General features: G+C 34.4%; 1 protein-coding gene across 1 annotated transcript; it reads left to right on the plus strand.

Moving 5' to 3' along the window:
• Positions 1-6,044: 6,044 nt before the first annotated feature.
• LOC142519795 (AT-rich interactive domain-containing protein 6-like) lies at positions 6,045-17,392 on the plus strand (the record flags this gene model as incomplete). Its single annotated transcript, XM_075622820.1, has 12 exons — positions 6,045-6,661; positions 6,741-6,780; positions 9,323-9,375; positions 9,561-9,606; positions 12,907-12,996; positions 13,341-13,475; positions 13,644-13,695; positions 13,787-13,859; positions 15,884-15,950; positions 16,038-16,088; positions 16,360-16,452; positions 17,155-17,392. Coding segments are annotated over 12 exons (1,440 nt in total), but the record flags the coding sequence as incomplete, so codon positions are not given.
• Positions 17,393-17,564: the final 172 nt, after the last annotated feature.

Consider the following 17,564-nt stretch of genomic DNA (forward strand, 5'->3'; position numbering starts at 1 on the left):
TTGAAAATAAGGAAAATATTACTTTGATAGAAATATTTGAAGAAATATTTAAGTATTACAAGTTTCAATTTCTTTTTTTAACAAAAAAAAATCCACAAACTGACTATAAAATTTACAATATTTTTGGTCCACAACATAGTGTATATATGAATAAGTTGTGAGCTTTGATCTTTCTACCTTCTTTTTACTTTCTTTCTTCCCATTATTGGATATTTTTTATTTGTTTTTTGAATGACACGAGATAATTCAATTGATCTGAGAAAAGAGCTATGTGTAATTTTAGAAAATTAATAATGAATAAGATTTTTGTAAATATTTTTTAAAAAGTTTTATCCAAGTATATTTTTTAAAAAACAATTAACTGGTTTTTTTTCATATTTTTATAACTAAAAAAGTACGGGTTAAATGATAAAAAAATATAAATCACAAAAATTGACTTGTAAGACCGTCTCACAAAATTTTGTTATAATCCAATTTACAAGCCACTTTCTTCTCTTCTACATATAAGTACGATATTGATCCACTTTGCCCTATCACTCAGTTTGTGTCCTTTTTGCATCCCGATATAGTATTATTAATTTGAAAATTTATTATGTAAGTACAATGATAAATAGGAGATAAATATCTAAACTTAATAAATTCAACTTTATCCTAATTCCTTATACCTAAAAAAACTTTGTTTTCACTCTTTAATACATTAAAAAAACAAAAATACCCTTAATAATCTTACAATGTTAATGATTGATTTTTCTGGGATAAAATGGTATCATTTATTATTATTATGTAATTAAATGTTTGAGGAAGAGAATTTACTCAAATAACATGAACTTGAACACAGGTTCGAGATTAATTATTTACAGAATTTATTCCAAATTTTCGGAATATTTAAAGCAGGAAGAACTAACCAATGTTAGATATCAAGAAAACAGGAGAACTTATCAGTCCTAAGGTAAACTTATGATTCAAAATAACATGTTCCTAGAAATTGTACTGAATTCCTCTAAACTTTCCGGATATCTTAGAGAAATTCAAAAGACAATACAAAATTATGACAATATGATGTATTATGTACCACAAAATGTGGAGAAAATATTGAAAACCAAGAAGAAATTCTTGGAATATTAAAAGATATTCGAATAAGAATTCAAACCTTGAACAACAACCAAGTTCTAGTAGAAGAGCTTCAGAAGGAAGGTTACCAACATTATTTAGCACTGAACCTTTATTATATCAAAGAGAAAAAGCCAAATTGATGCCAAAACTTTTAACTGAAGAAGAAAAGTTGATCAATCTAATCAAAACAATCTCAGAAAAAAATTAATCTGATGACAATTTTAGAAAAGATTGATCAAGATGATCTCCAAGACCTTGCAGAATCTTTTATAGATCTCAATGTTATAGATCTAAAGATGAATACAACTGAGGGTGAACAACCCACTATAACATGGTCATCTTCGCAGGAACCACCAAGAGAAAGTGTGGGATCTCAGTATATAAATATTAGAGAATCAAAACCAGACTTTTATACTAGCAGAGAATGACACCAGCAGGAACAATGTCAAGGAAGAATCAAATTCCTTTGCACCAAACACTCTATGGAATATCTGTTTTAGAACACGCACATCCTTATGAGGTTATGTTTGACCTAGATGTATTAGACTTCAAAAATAGAGAAGATCTCATAGATGATTGAACATCTGCTATGAGAATCGCAGCAGGTACACTTGATCTCAATAGAGAATGATTCATTAAACTTTTAGAAATGAGTCTTATGGGATCCGTTAAAATTGCTTGGGACATGACTTTGGTAGAAACCAAAGAATCAGTCCTAGCCGGATAATCTTTTAGCGAGATAGCGTGAAAAATGACTATCTTTTTTAAAGCACAATTTATAAGGGTGTATTATTTTAACAGTCAAAATACAGATAAGAAAAAGAAATATACTTAAGCTCTGTATAGTGTTGAGTTACATGACATATGTTTAGTGGATGAATAAATTATGTTATTCACTAAATATAGATGAAATTCAGGGGTCGAAGAAGATATAGCAATTCAACTTTTCTTCGCCAAAATACCAAGTCGTTGGAGAAAAATGCTAATAAGGGAATATGTCACTGACAATCTAGATACATTAGCACAAAGAGCTTATTTTCTCAAAAGAAAATGGGTAGAATGGTGTCATCTGACAGCATTACAAAATAATTACAAACGATTGAGGGGTATTAACAAACGTATTCTTTTGTGTTGTAAAGAAAATGATCTTCCAACAATAATTGGAAGTAAACCACAAAGACATAGGAGGAAAAGTTTTATAACTCATCTTATGCCAGAAGTGGAAGAAGTTCTTGGAAACCAAGAACAGTTTGGTCTAGATAAAAGGCCAGATCTTACAAATCTGGGCAAATAAATGGACCATCAAGAAGTATGATATCATCTCAAGCATCAAATACATCTCGAAGCACATGAAGAACACCTACAAAGAAAACTTTCAACAGAGCTTACACTCGAACTAATGAAAGTTTTAAGGATTGTAACTGCTGGACATGTGGAGCAAGAGGTCATATCTCAACCAATTGTCCATAAAATGAAAAAAAGGGTATTAAACGCTTCGATCCAACATCTGATATTGAAGAAACAGTATATTATCAAGATCTTATTCAAGTATATCTATTTGAGGATATTGCCTTAGACGAAAGTATATATGAAGAAGATGAAGTTTTAAGTGAGGAAGGATATAATGGAACAAAATCAGAATCTCATTGAAGACGAGGTGTTTCGACACGAAACACATGAAGATTTGTCTGGTTTCTTTAGCCAGAAAACAATATCCCATAACATGGTCCAAAAGATTATGAGAGAAAATCATAGTCTTCAGAGGTATCAGGGATTCTCTGCAGGACATATAGAAACCATAAGGGAAATGTTAATTCAGATGGAACTTACATGAAATAGAATGGAGATGCAACTAATTCTTTCCAAAAAATTGAGGAATTACAAAAACTCAAGATAGAAGTAGCACGAACCATGTCATGGATTCATATCGGAGCAATCTAGATTATGATAAAAGCTACTTTTAAAGAATGAATAGATTCACCTATTGATATCGCTATATGCGATAAACGAATGTGTAACCTTCAAGATTCAGTACTTGGAACAATCTCAGGATATCTTTGTGCAGGAAAAATTGTAGAAGTAATTTATCCAAAAATTGTCTACAACCTGGCAGATCGAGATTTCAGCCGAGTTTGACGTTACATCAGAACTTCAAAGAAAAAAGGCTGATGAAAGAGGGTAATAGACCGTATTCTATTACATATCAAATTGCATATGCTCTATCTAATACACACCATTCAGAATTGTTTATTACAAATGAGTTTATTGAAATATCTAAGATATTTGGAAAAGTGGCTAATGAAATTTATCCAGAGTTGAGTTTCCCTTAATACAGGAAACATATATCCAAATACAAGACAAACCGATTCTACAGAGGAATCAAAGTCTTAGATTGAAATTAAGAAAAAAATCTTTTCAAAGAGATAGAATTACGAGCTATAGGTGGGAAAAAACACCTGTCCAAGAAACCCAAAAGTACTAAAAAGCTTTTCGACAATGGAAAGCTTAGACGTCCAGAAGGGTGGAAGGAAATAGAAATAATATTTGATATTACAAACAAAGGAATCAATTTCCTTGTAATACCACATATTATTTAGAACAACCTATGATATGAACTTACTAAGGAATGATCAATATGAACAAATTGGAGTTCATATAAAAAGAATTCCAAGAAAAGAACCAAATCGACTGGTTCTTGTGCTAGAGTTTCTTGAGGAATATAAATCTCGAAAACGTTTAGAATACGAAATTGAGTTTATGGCCGAGGGTAAAATGTGAAAATTCAATGACCACAAGCTCATTCTCGATATACATTCCAGTAGGAATGTTATACGAACAGTATAAAACAGAATATTTTGCTGCTTATATTGATGCAGATGATGGAATCTGTAGAGCGAAAAGAAGAGTTTTTCCAAATAAAATTACGAAACAACTATAGAAAATTATTTATCTCGGCATATTAATTATGTCAAATGCGTTTATCTAATGTGACAACATTCATTTTTCATTTCGCGTCTCAAGATAATCTTCTCTGTTTATGAACATTTGTGATAACACTCGAATATTTCTTCCAAACTTTGACTCTATGTATTATTTTCTTTTTATCGAATTGAAATGTAATTTCGAATTTAAATGTACCAAACTTTGAAATCCTCATCCCGATAATTCCAAAATATTCTCAATAGGGAATGCGATGAAAAAACCCGAATATATATCTCGCACTATAAAATCATCATTACAAAAATGAGTGAATCTAAAAAATCAATTTGAGTACTACAAAATTGCATAAATATGAAATTCAACTCTTTTTATTCGGTTAGTTATCTAACAAGTTGGATAAAATTTTGGGGAGTTGTATATGTGGACTTAAACAATCATCCGTTCTTGAACTAGCTTTTGGGGTTGTGTTATGTCAAAATCTCAGTTTTAACAATGCATCAGAGCTCATGTTCTACCATTATATATTGGACTACTCATAGTTGAGTCACACTTTGTCTTGTAAATTTCAATCTTCAGATGTTTATTCTTGGACGTGAGATGGTGTGTTAGTTGTCCGCATCAGTTGGATAAAATATCTAAAATTTGCATATATAACAATCCTCCATTTGAGCTAATTTTTAAGATTGATTTAAATATGAATCTATATATTTTAACACATTGTTTTTTTAATTCGATTTCCGAGAAACACGAGCATCAATTTACAATAAGAAGCTTTAGAATTATATAAAATTTGTCGAGAAACCTTCGTGACAATGGTGAGGGCCAAACCCTATCGGTATGTTTGGACAAGTAAAAAATTGGATTTAGATTTGGATTTGGATATGGAATTGGATTTTAAATTCATGAATTTGGATTTCAATTTGATTTTTAATAAAATTTTTAAATGTAATTTGAAATTTGTTTTAACTATTAAAACTAATTTATTGTATTTTTAAAATTTATTGAATTGCTAATTTTTTAAAATGAATTGTTTATTAACAATATTTATATAAATATTTCTATTTTTTATTTAAAAAATATTTTTGAACATATAAAAAATATTTTTAATCGTGCAATTTTTTAATAAATGCAAAAATCATGAAATATAAATTTATCAAATTTTGATAAATAAAGTTTTATTATTAAAACAACAAATTTTTTAAATAAAAATGTCTTATTTATAGAATTTTTTAATATAAAATATTGAAAATTGATTTTGAAATAATTTTCTCAAAAATATATAATATAAATGTTTGTGAATTGATAATATGTATTTATGGGTAAATAATATTTTATAAATTTTGAGAAGAATATTTAAAATTTATGAGTAAGTTATAAAAAATGATTAGTAAAAAATATTTTATTTCTTTTTATATCTCAAATTTAATTAAATCTCATGAAATTTTACCTATTTTTGTAAAGATTCCATCTAATTAAATCAAATCCCATCAAATTCAAGGTTCAAAGTTCAATGTTAAATTAGGTTTAGTTAATTAAATTATGTTTAGCTAGATGAATCCCGGAATTTCAAGAAGGTATGAAGATTAGGTTTAGTTAAATTAAATTAGGGTTAGTTAGATGAATCCCGGAATTTCAAGAAGATAGGAAGAATAAATGTATTGGCTTTCAAGTCTTGAATTTTATACATTTAAAAAAGCAGAGAAATCGAACCACTTTTGAAATATAATAATAATTGTCAGTGAGCGGTGTTGTGTGATTCCCACAATATTTTCCTTTTCGCATTTCCTCCGCTCCGGGACACCGAGTTTTGGCCTTCAAAATATGTTCTTGCTAGAAAGAATTAGGGTTCAGGGATACGTGGATTAGGGTCTTTTTTTTTAATTGGGAGGGCTTGATATAAGCGGCAGACGAGGGATGGAGGATGACGAAGAAGCTGCACATGGAGGTGCGGCGGCCGCTGCTCCTGATAATCTTCAGACATCAATCATTGAAAACGAAGAGTTTCAAGAATCCAAGGATACGGAAGTCAGAACGAAGTAGAGGGTGGTGAAAATGGAGAAGGTAATGTGCAAGGTTCTCCCCAGGTCGCTGAACATGTGAATGGGAATTCTGAAGTTCTGGAAGACGGGGCTGAGGGAAAAGTTCCATTCATCGTAGAAGCAGAACCCGGGAAGCTGGAAGAAGAATCAACGGAGCTGGTTCCGGGGATTTTGTCATCTGCAGAGAATGCATCTGGGGATGAGGAACTGAGCGATGATTTGACTCCAAGAAGAAATCTCAGGGAAGAGGAGGAAACGGAATACGTGAAAGAGGAGGAGGTTCCGACCAAGAACGAGAATGAGGAACTAAATGGTGTATTTTCGAATACAAAGGTGCGGCAGTCGGTGGAGACAGAGTTGTATGAACCCCAACTTAATGGAACATACGAAACTGGACTTGGAACCTCTTCTAAACATTTCCTATTGGATGCGAATGATGTTACAGGGAATGAATCGGGAACAGAAGAGGACCAGGTTGCTTTTATGAAGGAGCTCGAAACTTTCCATAGAGAAAGGTGCTTGGAGTTTAAGCCTCCAAAATTCTATCAAGAGCCATTGAATTGCCTCAAGTAAGTATGCTGTAGTCGTTTTTGCAGCACATGAAGATTTTTAAATATCCAATTTTTTATTACATTCCATTTGAAACAGGTTGTGGAGAGCGGTGATAAGACTCGGTGGCTATGAACAGGTTTTCCTGGGATTGCTTGTTCTTATTGTTTGTTCTATGAAATAATCCTTCACAAAGAGTTGACTTAAATGAAGTTATTTCCTAAGCATGTTCCTTTCTATATCCTCTGTTCGATTATTGGTGTTTGGGAACTTAACAGCAAAACGTTTTAGCGCAAGCTTGAACACGCCCCTGCTTTAACAGCTCCCGACGTCCTCTTAATTTTTTCTTGTCACTTGTCCAGCAGATTTTGTTTCCTTGATATAATGCTTAAGAATGCTAGTACTACGTGGGAATGCCTCAACACCGTCAGCCTAGTTGGGGTCGTGTTTAGGAGAAGCTTTTTTTATTTATTCTATTTTAGGGTGTTGGTTATGAGACGAGCTATAGTAGTGGGTATTAGCGCATTTTAATGCTTTGATACCACTCCACAGTCAAGGATTCAAGGTTGGTCTATGACCTTGTGTCTCCCTTAGAATTGATATGGTTAAAGCCACCGAACAGAAGGAAACATACATTTTTGTAAGGCAAAAATTTTTACCGGTTCATCTGGACCTTGCTAAAGCTGGTAAACCAAGCTAAGCTATGAGTTCATCGCATATCTCGAAAAAATGAGAGTACCTTTTCATTTATAGCCATGTATTTTCAACTACTAACACACTCTTGTGTCCCTATCTAGTTTGAACTTATGCTTCGAAGAAGAGGGATTGTTTCTTTAAAGAATAATGTTTGCATATACTGTAATAAAAAACAATGTTTATACTATATAGCAAGGTTCTAAAATTCGCTAGGCGCTAGTCGGGCGCTAGACCAGCGCCTAACGCCTAGGCCGCCTAGGCGGGGACTAGGCGCCGCTAATCGGATTCTACGGTTTCAACATAATAAATCACATACTAGAACTTCAACACAATAACATCAAATTTAAAATGCGTTCAAAATAGTATCAATGACAGCAGATATGAAATTTAGAAACAATGATTCAGAATTGAATAGAATAAGTTATGGTTTAAACTTAGCCTATCCAAAGATAGCATCGGGGGAAGGAAAATACGAGAAAGAAAATACCAATGCTAAATAATTGAATAGAATAATTTAAGGTTTAAACTTAACTTAGCCGAGAAGGGAAAAAATGAGAAGGAAAATACCAATGCTAATAACTTACATGCTTTTCTGCAAATATCAAGGACTTTCACACTCACCTGAAACGAGGAGATTGAGATAACGATAAAACCAGAGGAAGTTGCTTGATAAAACGGTACCAGAATCAGTGATGAAAATTCTTCAAATCTGTTTCATGTACTTGAGGTAGCAAAGGCAGATATATCAAGAAATGCAAGAAACCAAAAGAAAAAAGAGGTAAAAGAAAGACATCGATGTTGCTTCACAAGAAGGGAGATGTAAATATTTCCCATCAGACTTCTCGATTTCTTTGGTGCTGCGTTAGATTTAAGGCAACATCTTTTCAACTTTTAATTTTTTAATTGGGCTTTAAAATAACAATTTTTTTCAAAACAAATCAGGCCTATTTAAGGGTGTCCAGGCCCGCCTAGGCCCGCCCAGGAGCGCCCAGGCGCCTAGGATGGCCGCCTAGCACCTTATCGGTACCGCCTAGCGCCTAGGGCGCATTTTAGAACAGTGCTATATAAAATTTTGAATACTTTAACAATAAACTGATATTGAATGTGAATTAATATTCTACAAGGATGACAGAACCAATCTTGAGCCTTCTCCTTGTTTCATTTCTTTGATATTGACGAATCAACCTCTCTATTCTGCTTCCTTAAATAATTGATCCTTCTTCCAAGGATGTTTATAGTTTTCATCTCAATTGATATGCCATTGCAATTGTATTGACAAAGGAATGAATTTATTATGCCCCCCGCAATCTTGACCAACTCGAAGCCTTAAAGCATACCACAGGTGTTCAGTCAAATACAAACCCAATCATATAAGTGATTGGTATCAAGGCAACTTAGTTGCTAAATGTTATACGCATGCATGCTGTAGATTATTTTGAGATTCTGCCCTGTTGATGGACTAAATACAGTTTGAGTCTTTATCCCTCCATTGTCATAAATAAGGAGTGGACCATGTTTCAACTAGATGCAAAGGATGTCTTCTTATTTGATGAGTTGTTGGAAGTGTATATGGATATACTAGAAGCATACATGATATATTGCTCAAGGTAACAAGATGTCGAGATGGTTTACAGACTTAAGAAACATATATCTGTTTGAAATAAAGTTAACCTGATGATGCGTGCTCGATCTTCGAACTGCAATTGATGTTATTCTGTTTTGATTTGTCGTAATTTATATGGGATGCTAATTACTGTAGGTTGATAACCTCATTAACGGTTATGCTTGGTTGTGTATGAAAAACAATCGTATGAAGAATTAGAGGCTTTGATTAAGGGATCATTGATTTATAGCTATATCTATACTACTTTTTTGAATGCCGTGTTGTTCTCTTTAGCTTTAGTAAATATATTTTGTTTAAAGATTAATTGATTAGTACTATGATGCGAACCTTTGTAGCCTTCATCTCGTTTCTCAATTTGTAGGTGACTTCATTGAAGTCGTGGCGTCAAGTTGGAGAATCCTTTAGGCCTCCCAAGTGAGTATAATCCTTTTATTTATATTCTATGATTAAACCCGATTGTTTAGTGTACTTGGGACCACTTATATGCCCATTACTGCACTCCCATGGACCGTGTTATAATCTACACATTTCTGCAGTTTCTTTCTTTCTTTGAACTGGACACCTATACTGATCTAAATATTGTTTGCTACTTTAAACAGGACCTGCACCACTGTTTCTTGGACGTTTCGAGGTTTCTATGAGAAGGTTATAATCACAAGTTTCTTTCATGATTTATCAACATAAAGTAGTTTTTTTATGTAGTGGGAGTTATTCTTTCTTTTTGTTTTGGCATTGCATGTGTGTCTGTATATAATGGGTTAAGCAGTCCCTTGGAATGGTGTAATGAAGTGTCATTTGTTCTTTTGTTTGTGATGAAAAGGAGCTTCATACGTGTACTCATGTTTGTCGTCGTTTGAGTATTTCTGAAATTGCTATTGCTAGATGTGGACAGAAGATGTGAACCTTCTTTTTTGTCAGTTTTTTCCCTATTCCAAATAACTGAATGACTTCACGAAGTCAATGCACCATTTTTAAATTGTTGCTTGTAAGAAAATTCTTGCTTGCCTATGTATGATTGTATATGAGTGACTGTGAACAAGTGACCTGTATGATAAGTCTTGCCATCTCTCTACTTGCAAAAACGAGCATTCTAGGAAGCATTAAAGAATGCTAAACATATGTATGGTGGCTTATTAGGGATGATAAGTGTTATTTTTTAACATCTCCAGCAGGTTGAGCTGTAAGCCTAGGTAGTCGTTGAATATTATAGAGGTCTAGGTAGTAGGGCGTTAATGTCTTTTTTTTTGTTCGACCTTTTTTCCTGTATCTGGAAGCAGCCATGTCATGTTCCTCTTCATGCTGCTTCCGAGAAAAAAATTTCTCATCAGAGTTGTTTTTTCTTTTCACAATGATCAGGAAATGGACTCAATAGTGTTTTATGGCTGTTTCGCTGTGACATTTGGTGTGGGCTCCGGCTTGCAATAAATTCATTATATTCAACTTGCAGTAGCGGAATCGTGTACAATCCTTTAATTTATAAAAGATAACAAAAATATGAATTCAGGGGAAGAGTCACAGTCTTGCTAAGTCAACATTTCTATTTTCCCAATTTTCATCATGTAGCTAGAATTACAATAAACAGAAAGAAAATAGAGGTTGAGTCTCAGTGAGCGAATAAATTGGGCATATATATAGTTAACAAATCAAACGATAATATATGAGTGCATAAATTCAATATGAGATGACATGTATCAGTGATAACGTATCGTTATGAAAATATCTTGTCAAGTGACATGTACTGACTGTTCAGGACTTTGAAGTGAATAACGTATGCTATAGAGGTGACTGCCACCAACATTCGGTATAACATTTTTCTCCACATACTCAAGTAGAATCCATACAATCATCATTTACGAGCAAAAGTGAACTCACATTTCCGGACCAAAATTACGTTGTTCAGATGAATCATATACCATATTTAAACATGTTGTTCATTGGACTTAGATTTCCGTGTCGAAGCCATGTTGTCCAGTGGACTAGCAATCCGGTACATAAACCGTTGTCCAGGCTCAATTGAATCAGTCATTCAATCAATAGTAGCCGATCGGTAACCAGTCAAGAACAAATAAATCCAGATATTCAAATATGCATATTACAATATGACCAATTATTTGTGATATTCACAACATGATGCAATATATGAATAAATCAGTACCTTATAAAATTTACTGTAAATTTCAGTCCAAATGTCGAACTGTATCATTGAAGAAACCGGTAGGAAAAATCTCACCTTGATAACTTACTAATTCACCTTAGTTGTCGATCCCAAGCCAAGATAATTCCTATAAATATCATTTGGGAGATTTACAATGGTAGGACCGTAGCAGGTATTGGAATTTTTTAAAACTCATTTTTGTACGAAAACTTGCACCGAGAAGTTTTGGTTAAAATAAAAATTCACAACAATTAAATTACTAGTTCAAAAATCACCAAACTTTCCAGGAAGGCTTCAAAATAGGACAGAAGCGATCAGATGGCATAATAATGGCCATCGGAGTGGCGTGTGTAATTCACGCGCCACCTTGCCGACGCGTGGCCAGGCTCAGCCATCACGTGCGGCCAGAAAGTTTTGTGGGAGCTTGTGTCGACCATACCTTCAACTTTTGTTCGTAAAGTATTTTGAAATTCCAAACTGATCGCGCCCAGATTTCGAAAAACCTAGATGATAATCAAGCTTGTTTTGTCCGTCTAAAAACAGTACTTCCGGTCATCATCGGAACCATCAGCCGGAATATATGTAAACTAGAAAATATTTTTCACAAGTTTTATGCTGTAACCGATATAAAATCTGTTCAAGAAGAATGAGAAATAAGGAGCACAACCTAGTAACCTGGATTGATTTTTCTGGAAAATGTCCGGAAATGTTGTTCTTCACGGTTTCAATCGATTTTCGAAATTTTGGTTGATGATTTTGATACACCTTCTTCTCAGAAGTGTTTCTTGGTGGAAAAAGGGTGGTGTAAATTTTTGGGGATGATTTACTAATTTTTCCTATTTTCGTCCTATTTTTCAAAATTTTTGCTCCTTACTATTTCTCTCTAAAACCTACGAAATTCAAAGGATTTTTGTGATGAATTACGTAAGATGAAACCTATTTATAATGGAGAATGAAGGGAAGTGAGTCATCTACCTATTGTCAAGTGTTGACTTATCTCGGCTGACACATTTTCCATCAAATTATTGACACATTGTCCATTAAATTAGTGAAACTTAATTATCTATTTAATTTAGTTATTAATAGACAATTTTGAATTAGTTAATATTTTATTGAGTTTTATTTAATTTTTTTATATTATATATATTGTGTTTATTTATTTACTTAAGTTGTATTATTATCATATTTTATATGTTTGTAGTGTACAATTTAAATTTTATTTGTAGAATAATAAAAAAAATTTATTTGTAGAATAATAAGATTAACTTGTTAATATTATTTAGATGCATTTTTATTTATTTCATTCTCTACTCTTTTAGACATGAAGTAGATTAATGTGAAAGACAAATTATTTATATACGTCAAACTTTTGTTAGAATAAAATTTTTATTGATTTATTTATTTATTATTATTATTTATTTAAATTCATTAATTAAATTTCGACATTTTTGGGTGTTACATTTGGGATCCAATTCCTGAGTTGTTACTTTAGCAACTTGCTAAGCTTGAAGTTGGTAATGTTTGATTTGCCATGGAAAAAATCTCCTTACAATTTTCTTTATACATCATAAAGTACAATATTCTATGACATTTGGTCGTCGTGCATATCATTTATTTCATTTTTTCTTTGAATCTTGATTTTTTGCTGGTACTGTTAGTTTTTACTTATTGGTCACTGCCTGCATCATGGACGATCGTAAACGACAGTTCGATGTGTATCGTGGGTTATCCATGGTCATAGAAAATCTTTTTTTTCTTGCGGAATGTAGAGCTGATAATTTTTCTTGCAGGCGCTGTTGGAGTATGAAAAGTACAAAATGCGTAACGGTGAGCTACCCTTCACTGATGCTACTTTACCGGATCCTGTTTCTGGGAATCAGGTGATTCACTATGTTTTTCCTTATTGCACTTCTGATAACGGTGAAAGTAGCTCAGATTCATATTCTTATGTTGTACTTGTGAGCTACTTACTGGATCCTGTTTCTGCGAATTAGGGGATTCTTTATTTTTTTTCTCTTTTTCGACTTTTGCTAATTGTGATAGTAGTTCAGACTCCTTTTCATTTATTGTACTTGTGATGCAAGTTGAATTCCATGCTATAACATCTCTTTTCAAAGCAATATTTAACAAGTTTTGTGATATTCCTGGATCGTAATACTTTTAAGATTGAACAGTTTCCGATGCAAAAAACTGTGTTATAAATGTTGGTGATCCAATAATGCAGGTGGATCTTAACCATGCTTCAGGATCAGGTGGTGGTGGTGGTAGGGCAAGAAGGGATGCTGCTGCTCGTGCTATGCAGGGATGGCATTCCCAGCGCCTTCTTGGCAATGGTGAGGTTGGAGATCCAATCATTAAGGTATAACTCACAGTTAATTTCATTTTTGCCTGTCCTCTCCATCTGTGCCTGGTCACTTAAACAATTAGATTGTATTAATTGGTGGGGACAAATTTAATTAACCACAATTGAGATTTCTATCTTTTGTTTCTCTATTATAGTTCCAATATTGAATATTTTTTTTGACAGGATAAGAACCCAATTACATCGTTGAAGAATGAAAAACACTTGAGAAATATTGGTAAGTCTTGCTACCGTAACTGGACTGCTCGTTTTTTGACTTTATTTTCATATTTTGGATTTTACGTCATTGGTGTTTGTCATTGCCCAAGGTATTCTGAAGCGAAAGGGATCATCTCCTGTTGAGCAAGCAGTCAAAGTTGCACGTTTAGCATCAAAAACACAGTTAAGTTCTTGTAATTTGAAGTCTTATGTGGTTCTGGATATAACTTTTGACACCTTAGACAAATTATATCTTTCTGGTGGTAGAATTGCCTCGGCGATGTTAAAGATTTCAATTTTGGTTCAGGATGATGTAGAACTTATGCAAAATTCTTTTCATCCTGCATTCATCTCTACTTTTGTCGGTGGGGATTGTTCGGCAGGACTTTTTTCTTTTCTTTTCGGAAGAATATCTCATGTTCTTATCCTGAGGGGTTTAATGTCTCCACCTCTGTCACCCTCTCTTTACCTTTACCACCCAGCCATTAGACCCACCCTATTTCCCCAACTGTCAACTACTTCAAAGTTTGCTCCTAGAACTGGTGCCACCTTTCCTAATCTGTACCACTTTTGCTTGTACCAATCAACAAGACCCCCTTCCCCTAGATTTCCACCACCCACTCATTATCCGTGGCTGCTAAATTATTCATATCCCCTTTCCAACCTTGTCGCATATTGTTTTCACTTATAATAACCGATGATTGGGATGGTCTCAGCCATTCCAATGAATCCAAAGATCAGTATTCCCACAAATATAAGATATTATTGAACTTCCAATTTAACTCAATTGTTTCCCTTCCCTCAATTATTTTCCTACTTAGTAGGTATTTGCTGGAGAATGTCGAGTTGCTCTTTTGTGAAAGGTTGGGGTTCATGGGGCTGATTCTCTGTTACAGCTGCATTTGCTCGTCTTTCTCTAGCCGGTTTCCAGTCAGCGGGTTTCCCATGGATTTTCTAATAGTATCCACTATGTGGTTGGGTTTTCGGCATTTTTCACACCATGGGCGTTCCTGTTTGAATTTCCCGCTGTTGTTAAAGAGTTGTGAAGACTGTGCAGCACCTGAGAGATCATTATGCGGAAATGAGGGCCTGTGCGCAGTAAGTGCTGAAACATCTGTGGTAGAAATATGTTGTTGAGATCCTAGCATGACTTTCCTGCGACTTTCTTCATGACGCACTTCCGAGAATACTGCACGGAGAGAAGGTAGTGGTTTGGTCCCCAATATACGACCACGCACGTCATCCAGTGTGCTATGAAGGCCCAGTAAGAATTTGAAGACTCGTTTTTGTTCAACTATTGCCCGATAACATTTTTCATCATCTGGGCATTTCCATTCGTAGACTTCAAAGAGGTCGAGTTGCTGCCAATGTCGAGTAAGGGCAGTGAAATAAGTCGTGACAGAGGAGTCTCCCTGTCGGAGGTCATGAAGGGTGCTTTCAATGCCGAATAGTTCAGATGTGTTGTCTTTGGAAGAATAGGTGTCGTGAGCCGCATCCCATATCTCTCTCGCAGTTCGGTATAAGAGAAAGTTTGCACCGATTTCTGTCGTCATCGAGTTGATTAGCCACGACATAATCATATTATTCTCTGAATTCCACACCTTGAATTTCGGATCTGTTGCAACGGGGCATATCGCTGCGCTAGAGATAAACTCATCTTTCCCTTTTCCTCGAATGAACATAAGAACGGATTGCGACCATTGCTGGAAGTTTTCTCTGTGTAATTTGTGGTTCGTTATGGGAAGGGAAGAGGTTTCGGCCACTGTTGATGTGATCGGTGTGGCCTCGGAAGTGGAAGGAACGGATGGTGAAGCCATGGCTCTTTCTCGTTGGCTCTGATACCATGTAGTTTGAGAGAATAGCAGAGAAAGGGAAATGCTTCACTTGTATTATTCCACATAAAAAATAATGGTTAGATACAATGAATTTATAGACTCTTAAGTTAACTAAATTCCTAACTCTAAGGGATAACTAGATACTGATAATTCTAATCCTAAATATTCAAATATAAAAGATAATGTAACAAGATCTTATCAATCTAGATAAGCTGATGATAATCCTATCAATCTTGATAATGATAATCCAATATTCTACAGTCACCTCATCACTTGGATACATACCCTGCCCAACTAACTTGCTGGTTTTGAATGTATAAGTTCTGTATGCCTTCGTTTCCATTCACTTATGAAGTTCAGTGTTATGGACAGACGGGAGATGATGGTTGTGGATGTTGGTGTCTCGGCTGATTGGGTGAAGGTCAACGTGCAAAGAACTGTGCGTTTTTCCTACCATTCCTTATAAATACTGGTGTTTTTGCTATTTCATAGAGATTTAACACGTTAAAGTTATTGCCTTTTGCAGAAAGATTGCTTTGAAGTCTATGCTTTAGTTCCTGGGTTTTTGCGTGAGGAGGCAAGTAACAGGCTTATGTCCGTTTCTTATTCTTTTGGTTATCAGCTATCGTTGTTCTACCTTATGGACACAATAATTAGGATTATGGAAGCTAGGCTAAGGAACAATTTACTGGCGTTGAGTTTAGTTTAACTGTAGACAAATTTGCCAAGTGCTTTTATTGGTTTGCTTTGTTTTTGTCGTATTTGAGCATTGCTTGACCAGGCAGCTAGCTTCATCTTTATATGATCTAAGAACTTATTATTAAGGTCTAATTCTTTTTCTATGGCAGGTGCGTGTACAGTCGGATCCTGCAGGGCGTTTGGTTATATCTGGGCAACCAGAAGAGCAGGATAATCCATGGGGTGTCACTCCATTTAAAAAGGTTATGATATGTCATTCAAGTTTTATATTATTAGATCTATTTTGGTGTGAATACTAGGAATATGGAAATTTTGTCTTGCATCCATTTATTGCAAAAAAGTAAGGGCGTGATATTTTTTTACTTGTGATCTCTAAGCTCGTCTAAGTGGCACTGTCATAAATTTTGGTGTCAGAGAGAACTGGTAGGCCGGGCCTAGTGCATAACATGGTTTGGTATCTGCTTGTCCTGTTCATGGTTTTAAGCATGGGCTGGTGATATGCTTCCAGACCGAACTTATTCCTTAATTAAACCGAGCAAAATTATATAGACGTCGAACTGACCTGTCCACATTTTCATAGAAATTTTGCCAACCCAATTTAACTGTCATAAAACCCGAACTGACTGAAAAAAATAACCAAAATAATCAAACTAATTAAATCAAACATATGATTCAAAAACACTAAAAAATCATCAACATTCTATAAGATCAGTCATTGATTGCAGAATCAAATTATCGAACTAATTACATTCCATCACTTAGCTTAGGAGATTGAAATTTTACTCACCTCTGGCAAGAGCTATAAGACATTGGTATTTTCTTCCAATTTATCATTGTTTTGTTTCTTCATGGTAATAAATTATTTTGAGTGGGTTTGCCTTGTTTACATTGTTGATAGCCTGTGCAATTTGATTTGAATGTGGCTTACTCGTCTGTGTTCCCAGGTTGTCACCTTACCGAGTATAATAGATCCTCATCTGACATCCGCCGTGGTGACCTTGCATGGGCAGCTATTTGTGCGAGTACCATTTGAGCAATCAGAAGCTTGGGAAACGATATTGTCGTAGATAATTTTAATTCCACATTTGCAGTGGATGTTCTCTTGTCCGAGTAGTGACGACTACCTTTAGGTTTCTGTATCAGAATATATTTATAATTATCAAAATAAATATTTTGATTCTACATATATTGTTGAATCCCTTTGTTTAATTTTATTTTCTTTTGGTAATCTCACTTAAAGGTAAGGCCTTTGTGACTTTTAGGACTTCCCCACCCGCTTTTTCTCCTATTCTTGAAACTGGAAAGTTTCCTGTTAAGGTGTCGTTTCCCTGCAGTATCAATTTTCCACTTTGCT

Source organism: Primulina tabacum, chromosome 11 (genome assembly GCF_025594145.1).
Source record: "Primulina tabacum isolate GXHZ01 chromosome 11, ASM2559414v2, whole genome shotgun sequence".
NCBI lineage: Eukaryota > Viridiplantae > Streptophyta > Magnoliopsida > Lamiales > Gesneriaceae > Primulina > Primulina tabacum.